This window comes from Phyllostomus hastatus, unplaced genomic scaffold, assembly GCF_019186645.2.
Source record: "Phyllostomus hastatus isolate PE091 unplaced genomic scaffold, TTU_PhHast_1.1 phas_contig_1, whole genome shotgun sequence".
Classification (NCBI taxonomy): Eukaryota; Metazoa; Chordata; class Mammalia; order Chiroptera; family Phyllostomidae; genus Phyllostomus; species Phyllostomus hastatus.
Genome location: NW_025333498.1, coordinates 24,528,339 through 24,549,825, shown reverse-complemented (window position 1 = coordinate 24,549,825; position 21,487 = coordinate 24,528,339). Strand labels below are relative to the sequence as shown.

At 34.2% G+C, this 21,487-nt stretch overlaps 1 protein-coding gene across 1 annotated transcript in view; it reads right to left on the bottom strand.

Moving 5' to 3' along the window:
* The window catches only part of SCN3A (sodium voltage-gated channel alpha subunit 3), a 114,262-nt gene that overhangs the window by 40,246 nt on the left and 52,529 nt on the right, over nt 1–21,487 (bottom strand). Inside the window, exons 12-17 of the mRNA XM_045846129.1 lie at nt 18,593–18,883; nt 12,917–13,261; nt 11,770–11,902; nt 10,188–10,426; nt 1,683–1,856; nt 358–714 (exon numbers count right to left, since the gene is read on the bottom strand). Coding sequence (XP_045702085.1) covers nt 358–714; nt 1,683–1,856; nt 10,188–10,426; nt 11,770–11,902; nt 12,917–13,261; nt 18,593–18,883 — 1,539 coding nt within the window. The remainder of the gene's footprint in view (nt 1–357; nt 715–1,682; nt 1,857–10,187; nt 10,427–11,769; nt 11,903–12,916; nt 13,262–18,592; nt 18,884–21,487) is intronic.

Genomic DNA, 21,487 nt, shown 5'->3' with positions numbered 1-21,487 from the left:
TGTTCTTATCAAAATAATACTGGCATAAAAATAATTCAGGCTATATAATATCACTATACAGCTAGTCTTGATTATAAAAACATTTCTTTGAAGGAAGAAAAACTAATATTTTCCCCAAACTTTCAGATAGACCTCATTTAATCATCACATCAACCTCAATATTTCAGTTTTGTTATTCCATTTCAGAGTTTGGAGACTTGGGATATTAAGCAACTGGCTCATGCTTAGAGTGCCAGCACTGGGATTTGAGTCTAGATCTTTGATGATAAACCAGAGGTATGTCTACTGTGTCAGGCCACTTCTCTAGCTACTGCCCGATCTTGTCCTTAATTATGAGTGTTTGTAGCACATACATACCACGAGGTTTCCAATGACCATGACCAACATGAAAACAATAAGGCACATGGTTTGGCCAGCGACTTCCATGCAGTCCCACATGGTCTCTATCCACTCTCCACACAGCACGCGGAACACAATCAGGAAGGAGTGGAAGAAGTCATTCATGTGCCAGCGTGGGAGCTTACAGTCGCTGTCAATCTTGCAGACGCATTCTTTGTAGCTTTTACCAAAGAGCTGCATGCCGACCACAGCAAAGATGAAGACGATGATGGCCAACACCAAGGTGAGGTTTCCCAGGGCCCCCACGGAATTGCCAATGATCTTGATCAGCATGTTCAGTGTCGGCCAAGACTTTGCCAATTTGAAAACTCGGAGCTGTAATCAAGTGGAAAGCTACTCTTAGTATTAATCACTAATACAATTTTGGAAGTTGGACATCATTTTATTAGTACATTATATTGTAGACCAACCTCTGAGGGATATAAAATCTCAAAGCATACTAACAAATTTAAATCCAGAAAAAAGTATTAATGTTATTACAATTATAAATCAAATCATGATATTATTTAAATGCAAAAATAAAGAAGATAAAATATTCTAGATGTGACAAAACATTTCTGATTCATCAACAGATACATCTATGAAAACAAATTAATATTTTGATTAGAGATATTGTGAATTTAGCCAACTAATATCATCCTCATACTATATTTTGAGAGTAAAAAATAAATTTTAAAACATGAATTATATATTTTAATGCACATTTAAAAGTAAAGATAAAATACTTTGATAAAAAAGTTGTAGGAGGTCTACTTTTAATTTGAAAAAATACACATTTTACTTAATTTCCAATAAAATTTTGCATATTTTTCAATAAGTTTTTTGCAGAACTCAAAAAAGTTCATTTTACCATTGTTTAATGTGCTGATGGTATCAAATATTTTCCTACATGCACCTTTGAAGTAGCTCCTACTAGTATAAGTAAGGTTGATATAAAGCTAAGATTAATTGGGGGCTAAAATTTTTATTTGCAGTTCCTTGTAGACTTTAAAGCAAAAAAAGTCAAGAAATTTAAAACATAATTTTAGAATCACATAAGTGTTTTTAAATGTGCCCTATATAGCTAATAATTATGAAGTGTTTCAACCTTTTTTATCATTCTTAGAAAATAGTCACACAACTTTAAAGAGGACATTTACATGTCTTCTTAGAATACCACATATATTGGTGTGAATTTAAAATATCTTTAAAAGTAAATTAATAAGTAAATACATATCAATTCACTTTCAAAATAAATTTTTCTCTTAATGAAAGACAAAAATATAAACATTCTATTCAGATACCAGTCTGAATGATCTCAGTACAGACAACCCCTCCACTTTGGACAGGCCAAGCTCCATCAAACTGAGACTGACAATGATTCCATCAAAGATATTCCAGCCCTCTTGGAAATAATAATATGGATCCATGGCAATAATCTTGAGAACCATTTCTGCTGTGAAGATCCCAGTGAAGACCTAAAGTAAAGGAATGTGACAAGTTAATACGAGTTTAGTGTTTTATTTCAGGGAAGTATTCTAAGTAGATTTATTTTATTTAGTGAATCTGATAGATTTCCAGGAAAATGTTGAATTTAAAATGTTTCGTTGTCCTAGCTGGGTGCTCAATTGGTTAGAGTGTCATCCTGATACACCACCACTGTGGGTCTGAACCCTGGTGAGGACACATACAAGAATCAACCAATGAATACATCAGTGAATGGAGCAACAAATCAATGTTTCTGTCTCTCTCTCTCTTTCCTTTTCTTTCTCTTAAATCAATAAATAAAAAAATAAAAATATCATCATTTACATTTTAAATTTGTTGCTGAATAATAGCTTCTGAATCGCTGCCCTTTTCAGTACACTATGCTTCTACTTAATCACAATAAACTTTTTTACTATTTTTGCATTAGGGACAAATCGATATGCTGTTGGAAGTTACACAAAAAGTATTTTAAATTTAGTAAGAACCATATTTTGTTCTTGATTTTTGTTTTTTTAAGAAGCATCATCTTGTTTCTATTACTCTACAAACATTGCTGAAAGAAGAATGAATTTGCCACAAACGTCTTATAGTAATGATCTATGGATGCATGCCTCAGAATTAAGGTTAATGAATTAATTTAGCAAGGCACTGCAGATTTAATAGAAAACAGCAGGAGAACATCCTCTGTATGCATACATTATAATTAAGATTAATAAATTATTTGAGTGGTAGGATGAGTGTCTATTTGACGATAGAATGAAAAAACGATGAGACCCCGGCCAGGCAGCTCAGCTAGTTAGAGCATTGTCCCTGTATGCTGAGGCTGCATGTTCAGTCTCCTGTCAGGGTGCATACAGGAGGCAACCAATGAATGCACAAGTAAGCCAAACAACAAATCAATATTTCTTTTTCTTCTTCTCTCTCTAAAAATCAATAATTTTTTAAAGAGTTAAAATTTTAAAAAATTGGAAAACTGAAATGAACTGAAAATTTGTTTCTTAAACTCAAAATCACAGTCAAAAAACCCTAAAAAACATGAAGTTATGAAATTAGTCTTGCAAAAAAAACTTTTAAAGCAACTCTCATTTTTAACCATAAGTAAAAGCTGCATTTTATGACTGTCAAGTCAAACTTTCCATTCAGCAAGTTAAATTAGCTTTTACCTCAGAAGAACTCTGCCAAAATAACAGTATTGAAATTATTTGGTTTTGTATAACATTGTATTAATTTACAAATCTTGACCCATTCTTACTAACATGTAAGTGCAGCTAACTCTCATTTTTCCAGTCACAGAAAGACCTAAGGGAAATGCCTATCCAGAAAAAAATATCTTCAGTTCATCATTTATTCACTCAAATGGAAATAAAATGTATTTTAAGCAAGTATGGTACATGAAAATTCAGATATATTGTGGATTGCACATTGAAAAATGATTTTTCATTTTATAGAAAGACTCACCATAGATTTTTCCCCCAGTGAATGTAAAATAAGTTCTGATTTATACAAGTATTTCTTATGTAAAGTTTCAGAAGTAGATACTATTTGAAACAGGCAACTTAATTATAGAAATATATTGAATTAAATTTTCCAGGAAAGAGAAACTATCCAGGTTAATTATCTGCAAATATCTCTTCCTACAGAAAATCATAAGGTATTCTTTTTTAGCTCTTCTGGGATAACTAAAAGATATCCTTCATTATGAAACCTGTACCTTAAACTTACATTCTTTCATTTAAAATTTAATCCCAACAAGACACTTCTTTTTAATAGTAACATTTTATTTAGAATTTGAAATTTAAAAGCACAGCTGTTTGTAGCTTTAAATGTTTTCCATTTATGCCTAAAAATCAATAGGATTGTTTTTGGTATATTTTAGTCTAGGTTTAGCATTGTCATGAGTAAAAATTTTTAAAAAGTCTTCCTCACTCAAGCTAAGGTCAACCAAAGATACTGAATATGATGCTGTTTTTTACACAATTTTAAAACTCCATCAATAAATGCTAACAGCCCTGACTGGTGTGGCTCAGTGGGATGGGCATGGTACCAAAAAACAAAAGGCTTGATATTCGGTAGGGGCACATGCCTGAGTTTTGAGCAAAGTCTCCAGTTGGGGGCTTTGTGAGAGGCAACCGATTCATGATTCTCTAGCATGTCCATGTTTCTCGCCTTCTCCTTCTCCCTCCCTTCCCTTCTCTCTAACAATAAATAAATGAAATCTTAAAATTATGCTAACAACAGAAAGAATTGGCAACCTCTGGATGTATACAGGATTATATACATAACACCCATATGTGGTTTATAAACAATGCTAATGTATGTGGTTTATAAGCATACATTTATCTGCCTTTAAATTTTCTGTATCAAAAAGAATTTTTAAAGATCCAGACAACTAATGAAAAAAATATAGAATGTTTATTATTTTGACTTTGCCTAATTATATCTTGCATACTCTAGAAGTTTTTGTCTTTTGAAAATTTGGATCATGTGCTTCTGTAGTGATTTATTCATTCACTTATTCATAAAAATTTCTGAGCATCTAATGAATGGTAGATATCATACTAGCTATAAAAATGCAATAGTAATTAAGACATACAAAGCTGAAATTGCATAAAACTAGTTCATTTACGCTGATAGATTTCTTATGGACAGTGAATGTATAGGCTTTCTAAACCAGCTTCTTTAATGAGGGAGAAGGTAAGTTTAGTGAAAAGTTACTAATCTATTCTATGTGATGACATATGATAGTGAGAATGTAATTGCTAAGGATGAGGATGAGAAACAGCTGTTTGTCTGGACCAAAAGAAAAGAAACTTGGGGCATTTTGGAGTTGTTTGGGGTGGGACACAGGGATAGGGGTGATCAACTATTAGGGATTAAGGTCTCAGTTCAGGGATGGGAAGGTTAAATTGGTTGAACACCACTGAGTATTTATTTGGACAAAGAGAAAAGTTCTGTTGATTTACATTAAAAAGAAATTTTCATTCAAAAGCCTGAGGTTCTCATAATGATCAGGTTGCTCTACCGAATCTCTGCTATTCCATTCCCCTGTACTGTATTTTATGTAACTGCAGCCTTTCACATCATTATTACTAGTCTCTGTTTTTGATGGTTTTAGTTTTATTATTCCCATGCCTTTTGAATATGCATCTTTAAATATTTGTTGTTAATATTTTTCATTTGAGATGAAATTGAAATGTATTTTAAAATGGTGACAACTTATTTTATATTTGTGAGTTTCACTCCCTCATCTGTCAAACAATATTTATCAAGATGAGTTATCAGGCTTCTGTCTAAAATTCTTATACTTCTCTCGCTATTGTATTACTTAGCAAATTTTATTCAGAATTTGGTATACACATGATTATTGTTACATAAGAGCCCTATTACAAATTGTTAGTTTGGAGATGACAAGAGATTATTATTATTGTTATATTATACCAGGGAAGGAGTTAGAAGCAAAATAGCACTCCATTAATGCAAGAGGCATCCTAGGTGAATTCCATGATTTGGCTCCCAAGTGTTTTATCTTTCAATAAATGAGTCACTGTTTTTCTTTCAAAGACTTATCATATTTCTGAAATTTTAAATTAATGTCCTATACCACACCATTTAATTAAAACAATTTAGCCAACTGTGTTACTTTAGGCTTTTATTCCTGAATGGCCTATAAGATCCTTAGAACAGGGACTATGTTCTGAGTTCCTTTCTGGGTTTAGCAGAATAAGGACATAACCTTAATCACTGGGTATAGTGAGAGTTATTATAATAAAAGTAACCAGTTTGTAGGAGCTTCAAATCTTTGTATATATTCCTTGGAGAAAGAGGTACAAGTTAGTTGGAAATGTTTGTGTGATGAAGAGGTTACCTAACCTTCTATGATTGTTTGGAGGATATCTTGCTTAGACAATCCCTCAGGTGGGTGCTTGGGCTTTACAATGGTCAAAACAGAATCAGAAACAAAAAGAAAACAGAACATGTTATAGAAATGCAATGAAGATTTGAGGTCTCTCGATACTCAAATTTATTCAATCTAATCAACAGAGAGAAGTGATGTAATTTTTATATGCTCCAGGAACAGAATGCAGAAGGGACACATTAATCTCAGCCTGAAAGTTATGGCAATTACTTTATGGGGCTTTTTCAGCTAATCAGTTAACCTCTATGATCTTATTTATGAGGCAGTGTGTAGTTATTTGAATGATAATAAACTAGTTCACAGAAATTCTAAATTTATTTCGATGAGCAAACTATAAACTCCACAAAATATGAAACACAACCTTCCAAGATATATAATATAATCAGTCAGCTAAGTACCTACGATATAAGGAATATATTATTTGTCTACCTACATATGAAATATCTATTTTACAAGACATATGTGAGATACATAGTATTTTCCATATGTAAACATTTATTATAAAGTCCATATATGGACATTATTATTATTGTCCATATCAAATAATATATTGTACAATAAATTAAACTTTAAAATGCTTTAGGAATATGAGACATTATCATTAATAATAATAAAGAGCTATCAACCAACAGGAAGTCAGTTTATACATGCTTATATTCTTATGGTTAGAAATAGTTCATTCAAGTCTGTTCCCTGCCATGTATGCTCTTCATCTTGATGAGCTTTGTTTCCCCATCAGTAATGTCAATTTACTAATGGTTCTACCAGTCATCAGTCTTCCACCTAACTTCCCTACCTCATTATCTTTGTTGCTGCTCCTAAAGTTACAGAATTTCAGAACTGGAGGGGACATGAAAAGTTATCTAAAAATACTCATGAGAAAACAGACCCAGAGATCTAAGTGACTTTTTCAGAATCATCCAGATATCTAGCATTGACATTGGACTTGGACCCAGTTTTGGTGCTCTGGCCTAGTGCTTTTCCATTTGATTATCCTATAATTAATTCAGCCTCTCCTATCCCGTGCTTCCATACTCAATTGCCTTAACATTGGAATTCTATAAAACCTCAATTTCCTGCTTTACTCTGAGAAATATCTTCCTTCATTTGTTCAACTTCCCTAGCACCCCAATATTATTGGAAAAATACAAGAGCTAGAGCAGAATTGTTTTCCATCGGTATTTCAAAGAAAGGTTAATAGCATACATAAGAGGAAGGAAATTGTTTATTAAGCACATGCTAGATGCCAGACATAGTGCTAAGTGTTTTCACATTACCTCACTCGACCTTCACAACAACCCTGGGAGGTAGATATTAATATATCCGTTTCAACAACAGAAAACAAAGACTCAGATGTTTTATCAGATTTGTCCAGATGCTACATTACTATTAAGCATTGGCAGTGAGGTCAAACCTAGTTCTGCCTGACTGCAAAGCTCCTGCCTGCTCTTTCACAAAACTTGCTACCTGTCTGAAGCAGCCCTTTCAGACAGGAAACAATGAGTTGGTTATTTGTTGAGCAACAACCACATAGACACTGTTGGAAATACAAAAAACAGTGGAATATGACCTTAGTCATCAAGCAATTTACAATGGATTTGCAAATCAAGAATTATGGTAAAATAAAGATACAAGAAAGTGTTTAATACTCAATCATGTTTTATTCAGAAATGCATTTACATTTTAAAAAAGAGCATTTAATTAGGCTGAGTGGCATTAGAGGAGATGAGGTGAAACCTGAACTTTAAAGAATATGAAGAATTAAAATGAGTTGACTTGAGTCAAATACTCTAAATGTGAACACAGGCAACAATGAGATGTTTCCAATATGTCACTATATAAACATTTGTGTGGTGTTTGTGTGGTGTAGTGACAAGGCTAGTCTGATGGGGCCGATGGTGACTGATTAAGAAACAATGGACAATAAGATGGTATAAGAAGAATGGGTTTAGCTGGGGCACGGGGAGTCTTGAAAACCAGCAAAGACTGTTGCCCACAAATATAGAAAATAGATAATTTAGCAAGGTAATAGCATATTGAGTACAGAAAACTAGAAAAATTATTTTAATAGTAGTTATAGGATTAAAAAAGACATACCTCGAAAGAAGTAGTAATGGGCTTTCATATCAATTTGTATGCAAGGAATAAGGGGAAAGAAAGTCAAAATAGATGTAAGATTCCTATCTTTGAGGCTGGAAGGGCACTACTGGAGGTATCACACAACTGAAGTGATGTTTGTTAGCATTTTTAATAAATTCAGGGAAAGATTGTATTTCAGCTCTCACATGTTGTGTTTAAAGTTGTCCCTGAGCACCCTGGCTGGTGTGGCTCAGGGGATTGAGCACCAGCCTTGAAACCAGAAGGTCGCAGGTTTGATTCTCAGTCAGAGCACATACCTGGGTTGTGGGCCAGGTCCCCGGGAGGGGGCGCACGAGAGGCAACCACACATTGATGTTTCTCTCCCTTTCTTTCTCCCTCCCTTCCCCTTGCTCCAAAAATAAATAAACGAAATATTCAAAAAATAAAATAAAATAAAATAAAATAAAATAAAATAAAGTCCCTGAGAAAAGAGCTAGAACACTAGAAATATAGGACTGGAAAATACCTTATATCACAACAATAAATAATTGCTAGAGTTACTGAGTACATACAAACATGGAGTGAAAAACACAGCTGTAATAGGTACAAGAAAAGAAATTCAGAAAAGGAGGCAGAGTTGAACTGGTTGGAAAAATCAGGGAACACTTAGGAAAAAATCAGTATCACAGGTGCCAAAGATGAAGATCTCAAGAATCTGGTGGAGTTCTACTGAGACTAATGATTCAGTGAAGTTGAAATCACTTATCAAGGTAGATGTTTATGCAGTTTTATGCAGCTATGTACCCAGTATTTCTTTTCTATTTTCTATTGGGGTTTGGTTCCTTAAGATCACCATGCTTTCATATGACTCCGCTCTCAGCCAAGGCTGATTAAAGCAGAAGTGAACACCTAATCCAGGTCAAACAGAGCCCTCTTATCATGAGAGTATTTGAACTGAAACTGAAAAAGAGAGCCAGTCCTTTTTCAGTGCAGATGTTACAAGATGTAAGACCGGTGAGTTATGGCTAAGCACGTTTCCTGACCTAGAGACACAAGATGCAATGAGCATTTCAGCTCCATCCAAGCCCTTGGTTAAAGCCATTTCCTGGAGCCCAACTACAAAATTACCCTTTGTGTGGTGTGGTAGTTTATCTTTCCTTTCTATTTCACAAGTCAGGTTTTTCCCCCTCTTAAGCTAGTTTGAGTTTGTTTCTGTCTTGTGCCAAAAAGATAGGTGTTGATTAATAAACTACACAAACACTTTCCTTACTTCTTTATCCATTCCAATTATTTATATAATTTAGGAGGAAATGTACATGTCAGCACATACACACACAGATGTCTGCTCTAGTAATTTGAACCAAAAGTATGGCTAAATTACAAATGCATTTCTGCCAACTATTTCTTCTCTGTGTGAATACAACTGAAGTATTTTATTAGATTCTCAATGTTCAACACATGTGCCACAAGAATTTTTAAAACATTCAGTACCTGACTATTCAGTCAGGAGTACTGACTTCTTTTCTCTTAGATTGTCAAATAAAAAAATGACAATAGCCAATAAAACAATAGGTGTCCTGTGTGAATCAAAATGATATCTATTTTTGGTCAGATTGTCAAAAAAAACATAATGTAATCTTTGGTTTGCCACAGAATTTTAGTAATTAGATTATGTGTGCCATGAAATGAAAAAGGTTGAAAATCACTGTACTAGATAATTCAATTTCAAACTTCTGGGCTCTCTTTCTTACAGAAATCAACCTGCATGTTCCTCCCAATGGACATGATCTCTTCAGAGGTTATGTGCCAAAACTAATGTTTGTGGAACTAGATTTACATCTCATGGTTTCTCTAGATCTATATTTCCAGCAAGAATGACGATAAGACTCTGCCCAAGTAGCTCAGTTAGTTAGAGCGTCATCCAGATGCACTTAGGTTGCCGATTCAACCCCTGGTCAACACACATACAAGCATTAACTAATGAGTGCATAAATAAATGGAACAACAAATTTATATGTTTTTTTTAAATCTCTTTCTCTCCCTCTCTAAAATCAATTTAAAAAAATGACAATAAAAATTTTAACAAGTTTACAATGGGTGAGACACCTTTATTGATCAGCCTGGACATTGGTCCAAAGAATCAGTATTCAAACTAGTTGAATTTTAGACCTTATCACTGGGATTCCCTATAATATTTACTTTAAATTTTTTTCCTATGCAAAAAGAGGATATGATTTTTGTTTCAATGCAGCACATATGGATTTCTTTTTTGGTCTACCTCTCCAACTCCTGCCCAAGGAAATAAGTGAACTTCAAATAAACTTACCAGGTTTCCTACAGTCAACACACTACTGAATTGACCAGTCATTGGATAGTGCTCCATGGCCATGAAGAGGGTGTTTAAGACAATGCAGATGGTGATGGCAAGATCAACAAATGGATCCATAACAATTAAATTCACAAGACGCTTCACTTTTAACCATGCATCACAGCAGTCCCAGATCAAGAACACATTGGCAAATCTGTACCAGCAGGGTGGACATTTCTGTCTAGATTCTTCAAGTTCTGGAAGAATAAAAAATAGGAAGAGTAGTAAATAACATTTAGATGAATTATTGTTGTTATAGATTATATATTATTTGATAAAATTGATGCTTCTACTTGATGAATAGTTTATATAACAGCTTAACAAACTTGAGAAGACAATCCCATTAAATATTTTCATAAAATATTCATTAAAATGTCATAAAATAGGCTTTATTTATCCTTTAATTAAATACAAAAACCAAACACTTTGAATTTCATATTTTGTTTCAAACTAATTTCATTACCTAATAACTTAGATAATTGCTGATTGAATTGCTATATTCTCTGTATCAAAACAGAAATTTTTATCAACTTTACAGGGATATTAAACATATCAAACAATATTATTTATTTTGAAAGTACTTTATTGGCAACACTGTCTAAATCTGTGATCCTTATTAGTATGTGTGACTTATTCTCTCTGATTGTCTCCACATCAGCGTTGATCTTGCACACAATGAGGGTATATGTATTTTTTTGAGTATAGGTTCAGACCCAAATCTACTTCTGTTATATTTTCTTATGTGTTTCAGAATTTTAGCCTAGTACACAAAAAATTACTACCTATTTTAATGGATGAAGACTGTTACAAAATAATTATGTGACTCTTCATGTATCCAATACAACAACAGAACAAGATACAGAATATAATTGGTGCTTCTGAAGAACAAATATGACTTATATAATTGACTTGCACATTGCAGTACTCATGTAATATCCTTCTAAACTTCAAGAAGTGGGGACATATTAAATGAATGAACAGTGAGTGAGAGTTACTTCCTATTCCCTTGTGTCAAAATTAATAAGGATTGTGTCAGCTCTCCTTTGTTACAATGGTTTCTGTGAATGTGGGAAAGGAGGAAAGAAGACCCTTTTTTAGGGTCTCTGTTGAAGTGGAGCACATATTTTGATTTATTCCAACTCATTCATATGCTTCTCGAACTGTATCACCATCTCCTTTCCTGGAAAACACACTGAAATTTGAAAGAGATGTTTCTTTGTTCTTCATATCAATATTAAAAAGGGAAGTATTTACTCTAATTGCTGAGGAAAATGTAATATAAGGGTAAGTCATCACTGATATAATATCAAATGGGGACATATCATTCTTCAGAGAAGATAAGGACCCAAGTCAGAAATAAGAACAATATTAGTTTTTATAATTAATATGAACATAATGGGGCTATATGTCATCTGTTTAGGTCTACTATATAGTTTTGATCCTGGGTAGTTGGCTGTGGTAATTTAAAGAGAAGACCTCGTTCCACAAAGCATATGACCAGAAAGAGCTGCCTGTCTCATGGCCTGCTCCTGCTCCTTACCCTCCATTGTGTTGGTCAGGATGCTGGCAATGCTCATGGCTCTTTGCCTTCCAGAGGAATCCTCCAGAAGTTCCATTGAAATCTGGTAAGAACTTAGCCTTCTCTTTCTGATTTCTGTTTCAGTGGTGGTGCCCTGCAAACCAAATACTGATGGCTCAAACCACCCTTTTCAGTGAATAATACAACACCACACAGCATTTCTTTGGCAAATCATGCTACATGCAATTTTTCCAAGTAACAATTTTCTAGTAATAATAAAATATTGAATTTGTTTTTACATTATAAACAGCATTTTTAATCATCACAGGTGATACTTTTCACAAGAATTCATCAGTTAGAACACAACTGTACAGGGTAATTATATTGCAGAAGCTGCTCGCACTGTCAGAGAAAATTTCAAAAGCATGCTAATGTCATATATTGTTTCATTTTATTCAAATTCAAATGGTTTTACCTCTCATTTCAATAATTAATGATCAGATCAATCACCACCCCCCAAACAAATAAGGATTATATAGTCCCAAGGCTAAATTCTCTCACTTGAGGCTGTATTGACAATATTGACATACAGGGGCCAATTTTATTCATGCACAAACACAGATGTACAATGAAATGTGTGTGCTTTCCTGAGATTTTCTTAAATATTTCTATATGCTATTTTGTAAGAATTTTAGAGTCATTTTAATACGTATCAAAACATTTTAGAGTCACTGTAATATTGATAGTTATATAAAAACTGCCCATTATCTCCATTGCTTATTACAACCTTTAATTTAAGTATATAAAATTTCCAGAATATGAATAATTAATTATACCATTCTGGGTAAACATATATCTATAATAATGATGTGGTTGTTAAAGTGCTCATTATTTTCTGTTGGTAGGTCTACTGAATTTGTAGATGTGAGTTTCATCCCAGATTGTAAAAACTGGGCTCTTTTAACCTAAAGAATTTGAAAGCTAATAGTCCCATACAGTTCAATTGGTCTAAAAAGTCAGTTGTTTTGCATTCAATAAGTAATATGTAATTTTTAAGGACTTGCATTTTGGGGAAGCTGGATGGTAAAACAGGCTAAACCACCTAAGCCTTGATTATTTCAAATTGGCGTATCATGTCAGTAGTAGCTAACTTATTATCTATTATCACCTCTGGCAGTTGTCCAGTAGGTGAGGTTAGAGCTGATGGTCCACCCACCAAGGAAACCACACCATTGCAATCCACAGTGCTGTGCATCTTCCCATTGGCTGGAAGCCCTGGCACCATCCTGGATGACATACTGGCCTGACTAACGTTACTGTTGCGTCGCTCTCCATGTCTGTGGGGCACAAACAGTGAGTCTCTCCTGCTCTCGCTGTCTTCAAATGTACTGTGCTCGTCATCAGCAAAGTCATTCTCAGAACCGACATCCTTTGCCCGACCTCTGAAGCTGAAAATGCTTGTTTTGCTATTGCGTCGTGGGGAAAACAAGGAGCCGCGGATGCTTAACAGAGACTGAGGAGAAAGCAAGGAAGAAAGGAATGGGGACACATACAGAATTATTTAGTAAAAGTCCTAATTTTGCAGAATCTATTTGCTTTTGGAGTTAAAATAGTCTTGCTCTTAAACACAGGTAATCAAATTTATGGAGAACACATATATTTTGGTATATTTGTTATAGATCACAATGCAAGCTTAAATGTAAAGTGGTTATTTTTGCTATTAAGAATCCTAACCTGCAGTTTACTTAGCCCACCAGCACTTCATTTAATCTTCATCTAGTGCTGTGAGTTGGGTTTTTAAATCGTAATGTTGTAGGGCTGGAACTTCACGCTGAAGAGGACAAGTGATTTTTTTTGTGTGTGTGGGAGTGGTGGTTAAACAAGTAGCAGGTGGTTTTCACACCCAAATGCTATGATCTGAAAGGCCATACAACTTGGGAAATTATAGTTTAACTGAGACTATTGGCTAAGATTTCAAATATTTGAGTTAATAGCAAATATTTTATATCTGGATAATGATTTAAAAACAAAACTAGTATCTCTTCAGTCACTTCTTTTGAGTTCTAAAAGGAAATTATTCTTTTTCTGGGCCTGCTTGTCTCTATCCACATGGGAACAGAAATCATGAAATTTACCTATGATGCTGTCTTCCAAATTTGCTAACAGTTTCCCAAATGCCTAATCATGATTTGCATTATTTGAGAGAATATATATCATATTAATGACAACAGAGAATATGTCTAAATTGCTATGTAAATTATTTTCTAATTTAACATTTAACACTGGCTTTAAAAAGTCAGACATACATACTTGACTTAGAGGGTGATGTGGAAGACAGCTTATTCTTCTGATCTCACTCTAATTTTATTAGAAGGAACTGAACGGTTCAAAAACTCTTTGCATTACATGCACTCATGAATAAATCAAGTTAACAGTTTCTGGTAAGGAAAATGTGGAATTAGCATGAAACCCCTTCTTTTACTTTTTTGGATAGGTGTTAAACTAACAGCACAAAATAATTCTGTGTTTATTCTAGCCTTGATGATAGTTTTCAAAAACATCTTTACTGAGTCTGCAGAATCTTCACTTACTCCTTCCCTCCTTAACTGTGACATTCCCTGTTGCTCCCCCTGCTTTGTCTCTCATGACCTTCCCTACCGCTCTGCATAGCCAGGTACATACAGACACCCATGCATATGTAGCCATATGCCAGCATGGATATGCCTGGTCCTTCCCTTTTTTCTCCAAGCTCCACTGTGAAACCAAATAAAATAATTTTAGTGGAAAAAGCATAGGAAAGGCAGACTCCATCAAATTTATTTCAGTCTCTCTGCCTAATTAGGTCATGCTGATTTTTTTAGGCCCCATTTGGAGCTTTTTTATGGCTTTTCCCAGACTACAAAGCACTGAAATAATCTTTGCTGCCCTCTGTCACAGTGATGTTCTGGGAAGATACTATTCATTAAAAAATGTGCGGTTGCTCTGGATTGGGTTAGGACAGCCCTGGGAGTTACTGCCTGCCTGGTCTGTCCTGCCTGCTACTGTGCCTGTGTGATGCAGTTTGTGCAGCGGGCTGGTCTACCTGCTGTCAGCAGTGAGGCTGACTGTCCATTCATCAGACTGATCAAGAAATTAGACATTGGGAAGACATTAATTCAGCACCCCCCATAAAAAATTTAATGATTTTTGTCTCTTCAGACTCAATTTAAATTATCAGTGTAATATTGGCTATGTGCAGACTTATTTTTGAAAGTTTAGTGTGTATTTTTAGGTTCTTGCTTTTGGAGTTGGAACTCAGTGAACAGGGGGTAAGACTCTGGAATCTGAATATTCACCACACATTCGGGTGGTTCTATGCAGGTGGACCTCACCCTACACTCAGAGGAAACTAACTTTGTCGTAAATTAATCCCTAGGATAGTTCAGTGTAATCATCTCAATACACTTATGTGCAGAGACTGCCTTTGGGAACTGAAATTCTGTATCCATGATACTGGTTAGGAGTATTTGCTATGTTCACAGTGTATCCTGTACATGCCTTTAATTTGCATGTTTTATGGCAGGGTGTTTTCAAAGGCATTCCAGATCTTTGAGTTTATTTGAAATTCCTATTCACTCTTTGGAAAGTATAATAAAGGGTATGAGCACAACTTTCACGCAGTACAGACGGCAAAAGAAGATAACAAAAATAGTATTCAGAGAAAAGAAACCAAAAATAACACACTAAATGATGCAGCCGAGTAGAGGGAATACCCACAGCTGTGGCAGTCCTTTCTCCAGGGAAAACAAGCTTTTGTGCTTCAAGGACCAAAAGATCATCTTTCTTTGCCTCAGGCATGCCAGAACATAAATCCCAGGCCTTTCTGTTACCTTGGTCCAAGAAGGTAAATCTGAACCTCTTTTCATAGCTCTCAAATTACAAAAAGGAGAACAGAAGAAATTCAGTCTGTAAAACACAATCTTGCATGTAAGGCTGAACTACAAGTGAACTGGGGAGTCAAGATGGAAGACCATGCAGGGAATTTGAAGATGTTTAGTAAACACATGTGAAGTCAGTATTTGTAAAAATACCCACTTAACAGCATTTCAAGTTAAATGTATGTACTGTGTCAATGTTTTCAATTAGTCAACAATTATATTCATTCTAGCTACAAAACTTCTGGGCTAAAATCAATTGTCTCAGTGTGTCCAAACAATGTAGGTGAAATCTTTGGGGAGATTTACTTTCCATTGTACACCTTTAAATACCTTTTGCATGTTGTATTATGAACATGTACTATCTATTCAAAAATAAAATAATGTAAAGCTCCTTCGGTTTGAACACTGTACCCTGCCCACCTTTGCTTCTTGTCCCCACCACCTTCAAGGATTCTTTTACCCAACAGAAAGAGTCTTTGCTTGTTTGTTTGTTTACAAAACAAGAAACTATAATTTGCTCTGGTGTATTTTTGCTTGTGAATTGCATTAACACTCTCTATGTCTTTTCGTGAGGTGTGTCTTTTACTGAGGTGTGTAAAAAAAGCCTAGTAGTAGGCTTTTTCTTTTAATTTTTAAATATCTCCTACCTACCTACCAATCTGCCTATCTCAGTGTGTCTCTATCTACAAATATGAAGTGAATGACATATAATATGTTTATTCTGGTTCTGTTTTTAGTATTGAAACTCTGGCTGTCAACTAACTTTCCTCTGCTGTGGCCTCCCCGTGGCTCACTCAACATGGGTCTTCTAGCTGCTCCTGCAGCATTCTGACACACGACCATTCCAGGGGCTTAACACTTGCCGGAGGAACCTGGAATGCTCTTCCATGAGGTAGCCTCTTACCCTGCCACCTATAAATCTTTGCTGAAATGTCTCCTTTACAGCAAAGTTTTTCCAAACTACCCTATTTAAATGTTTACCGCCAGTTAGTGACCCCGATCCCTCTTTCCTGCTTTTATTGATTTATTCCCATAGCACTTATCACCTTTTAGCACAGTCTATAGCTGATTTATCTTACGTATTGCCTGTCTCCACCTTTAATAAAAAGTTCCACGAGGTCAGTGAATTGTACAATATAGCTTTTATTCATTGAGATATTTTCAGCAACTAGACCTGTTTCAGTCACACAGTAAGTGATTAATACCGTATATATTTGTTGGTTGGCTGAATGAACCAATCCATGAGTTTTTATTTAAGCACCATGATGAAACAATGGTGGACAAATTGTGTTCACAAAACACATAGATATACTCATGTAAATGTTGCTACTATGCATAACTATTTGTGAGCAATTGAAACTACTCAAATTTCTAGTTTCCTCATTTGGAATTCATTTACCCATTTTAACTTAATAAGAGCTTTACTATTTTTCATATAGGTATTCCATATATTGCCTAATCTCCCATAGCTGTTCAAGGTAGATGTTATTATCCCATTTTGCAGAAATTTCACAAAGTAAAATAGCTCAACCAGGGTCACAGAACTAATTTGGAACTGAAGTATGAACACAAACTTTACAACATTAATCATTATGCTATGGTGTCAAATACTCTACTATTAATAACTTTAATAATGCTAAGATATACCAAGGATGACAGCTTATGCAAAAAAAAATGGTCCTATAGCAGTTAAAGTTAAACCCAAATATGTTATACTGATGTACTACCCTGCTTTGTATTATGTAAGATAGTTGTTGGATCTCTTGATACCAGCATTATCTGTAGGAAAATGATTTTCATCTTATAGCTTTTTGTGTGTGCATAACTATTTGTCTTAATATGAGAATTCGAGTTATAAATTATTAGTATAGAATGAAATTAAAAAATATATTTATATATTCAATAAAGATTATAAGTTAAACACCCATTAAAAACTTGTGTATGCCTTTCCCTCCCAACCAAGGGCTAAACAATGAATTTTATACTTATCACTCCAATTTTTAAAATAGCTTTTGTTCCTTATAAAGAGGACATCATACACTTGAGTGATGAAGCTTTTTTGCTTTAACTTAATCTTAATTATATAGAGTTTCCCTCAAAACTTTAGAGCATAATTATGACCCAGATTAATATGATCAGAATACTTAATAATTCATAGTACATGAAACTTTAATGGGACCAAATAGTGTTTAAAGTCATAGCTGTACTTATCATAAATTTATAACTATTTATTCTTACATTATAAAATAGCAAAAACTTATTGAAGGAAAAAATTTGAAACTGCTTTTTCTCTTTGACTTGAAAATACGCTGAAGAATTGGTTAGCTGGCATTAAATCAGAGCAAAACCAGACTATCTTCAATTCAGTTCTCTTCAAGAGCATTTCGGTCATAATCTCATTCTAATATCACACCCGACCCCATATCAGTGTAATGGAGACTCATAACAGTACAGTTTTCATATCAGAAAATGAAGGCAAAACCCAGAGACATTTCTTTTCTAGAGTTATACATATGTTGCAGTCGAGACCACAGATAATAAAGGCAGAAACTCAGAAAAGAAGAAAAATTCATATGAGGTCTCAGCAAGGGAAAAGTTAAGTAAAAGATTGCAAAACTGTCTCCCTGAAAAATATGATAAATCGGTTTCACTCCCTATGTCCCTACCCGCCAAAAAAAGCAGATGGAAAAACATGGTCTCAAAATAGTGCAACATTTAAAGCTGATTACCTTAAAGTAAAAGGTAATGGTTCAATAAAAGTCTCATTTAAAGATAATTTATAATACAAATTTAAATAACTATATTGGATGTTATTTACCTGTCCCTCATTTAAATCAGATATTACAAGAATATAGCAAAACAAAATACAGCAATTAAAATGTGATAGCAATGACAAATAAATTGGAGCAATTAATAGAAAACCATACCTGATGAGGGGAATAGAATTTCTTGTCACTAGTCAGTCGGTTTCCATCCATGGAGAAAAGGAAGCTTCTTCTTTTGACACTGTCTTCAGATTCAGATTTGGGAAACCTGTCTCCCTCTCCTTTGTTGTTTCCTTCAAGATGCTCCTTCTGTCTTCTTTTCTTCCTTCTGTTCCTCCACTCCTTAGCACTTTTGGAGCTTAACTTTGATGCTTCTGAAGAACTTTCCAACAGTTCTCCTAAACCACCTATTCCACTGAAATCTCTCGAAGCAGCTGATGCTGCTGCAACTGCCTGTTTAAAACAAAGCGAAGCACTATTAAAACATATATGAGATGGGACAAATGTTGCCTAACTATATGTGAAAATTATGTCCTCTGGTCATTTTCTTGAGCTTTACTACAAGAGAATTCCCTTAATAATGATGCAGTTTTGCATATTATAAAGCAATATGCTAGCCTAGGCATTAAGATAAGAAAAGTCTGGTTTGACACATCTCCTGGAAAGTGTTTTTTTTTTTTTTTAACCTGTTATTACCTTCATTTCAGAGGCATTTTAAAGGCAAATGTTTTTGTTCTTTTTTATGATGGTTGCTGGTCTGGTTACTATTCCTACTCCGTGCATAGGATCATTTCTTCCACTTGTGATTGTGAATAACTGATTGGTATTTTTTCCTTCTAAATCTAGGACAAAATACATTTTTCTTTTCTTTTTTGTGAATTCAAAGCATTTAAAGTGTTTACTATTTTACCTCTAGATAGAAGTAGTGGAGATGTATTGGCTAATTTATCTTATTTGATTTGAATTATATTTATTACTATAGTTCACTTTCTTAGGGTCATGTTAATTCACTACATAGCACATTTAGTTTTGTTTTTTAAATTTTATAAGTTGTTATTATAACATTAAGTATGTTCCTGTTCTCATTAAGAATATTCTTGTTTTAAACATAATCAAGGAAGTAGAAATGATTAAATTATGAGAATATTGTTTCAACTCTTTACATATTCCATTACTAAGTACAAACAACTCTAACTTATCTACCATTTTGTCCCATCCTTTCCACTAGACCATATATTAGACAGAAATTTTGCCATGTGTTTTTGTGCACATTGACAAGAATGTCACCTAACATTAAAAAAAGGGGGCTCAGTTACTGTTTGGCAAATAAAGATGAAAAAATGGCATCATGCTGTCAACTGCCTGAGACATTGTGGTGGGGTTGGAGGAAGACTAAGACATACCTAACTTTAATTCCAAGATCTCATAAAAAAACTGTGTCAGAATGATCTATATAACAAAAACATGTTTCAGGAAAGAATTAAGGTAGAACTTATTTCTAATGCTCTGACATGTTGCACTTTATGTTTCTTCTTTCCTGAGGAGAAACAAACCCTCCTAAACACCTTTTATTTCTCATCTCAGCTTTCAAAAAAAAAAGTGTTACAAAGTTTCTAGGATTAGCATGATCCCAGTGACGAGAACCATTGTATATGGTACTAAATATATTTGTTGAACTATGTGCTAAACTAAGCAACACATAAAATATAATGCAGGTATTTGTTTATATTGAATACTATATTTATTATGGAAACCCAGATCCAAAACTTGCCATATGACAATGCTTATCATTTAAATGAAACATTAATTCAGAACCTGGACATTTATAGAACTGCATATAGTCAGCTCAGCTTTTATTGACTTATTGACCATCAGTATCATTTCTAAGATCATTAATGACATAAAATGAGAAATATTAAGGGCCCTTTTAAAATATAAATAAGTTTAATATAAATATGTGTAAACTAAAGTGAATAAATGAAGACTTATCTATAGCAAGTTAAATATAGTTGATTGTGCTTGATACATAGGGTATACATAATATACACTGTTGAAAGAATGAATATACATTAATTCTTCTTTATCCAAATAAAGTCCTTAATTCACCTTTCCACTTTGTACAGACAGAAGCATGCAACATGCAGTGCTAATCATTTACTGACTTGCTTGTCATTAGAAACAAAGGAAGTTGTGGTAATATTCCTTTGCCATAATCCTGGAACTCATGTTCATTTAAATCATTTCCGGAATTTGTTTTGCATGACATAATTTCCCTACCTATTCTGGGTAACAGTTCAAATAACTCAAAACCAAAACAGATTTCTAAGGCAACAATGGCAAACTTCAGACACAACACATTTTCTGTGTCACTCATCAGCGTAAATCTGTCACTTGTTCCATTTCCACTGATTTGATGACCGCTCAAAGGCAGATGTTTCCTGTCACCTCCCATGTCTGTGTACCTGCTTATACCTAGCTCCATGACATGGCCAGTGTTCTACTTATTTAGATTAACAGTGCTACTTTCACAACTGTCTTGCTGAATTCCTCCTGTAACAAATAATAAATAAGTCCTTAATAATTACCCAGAGAATAATGTTTTTTTTTTCTTATAACATTGCTGTGTGATTCAAAATGGGCTCTGTAACTCATTGTATCTGTTTTTTAAAAAAATAAAACCACAAGACTGCTTGTGATTATACTTCATTTTAAACATAAGAATCCAGTTTTAAAGTCTGACTCAAAATTATAAGACATTAACTATATCTGCTTCAATTCTATCCCTAATTAGATCTCTTTTAAAATTTTATTTTAATTGTTGTTGCAGTACAATTTTCTATTTTTTACTACCATCCCAGCCCACCCACCCAGCCCTCCCCTCCTCCCTCCCATTTCCACCCGCCCCTAGTTTTTATCCATGTGTCCTTTATACTTGTTCCTGTAAACCCTTCCCTTTTTCCCCTGAAAATCCTCTGAAATTCCCTCTCCTCTCCCCTCTGAACTCTATCAGTCTGTTATTTATTTCAGTGTCTTTGGTTATATTTTGCTTGTTTCTTT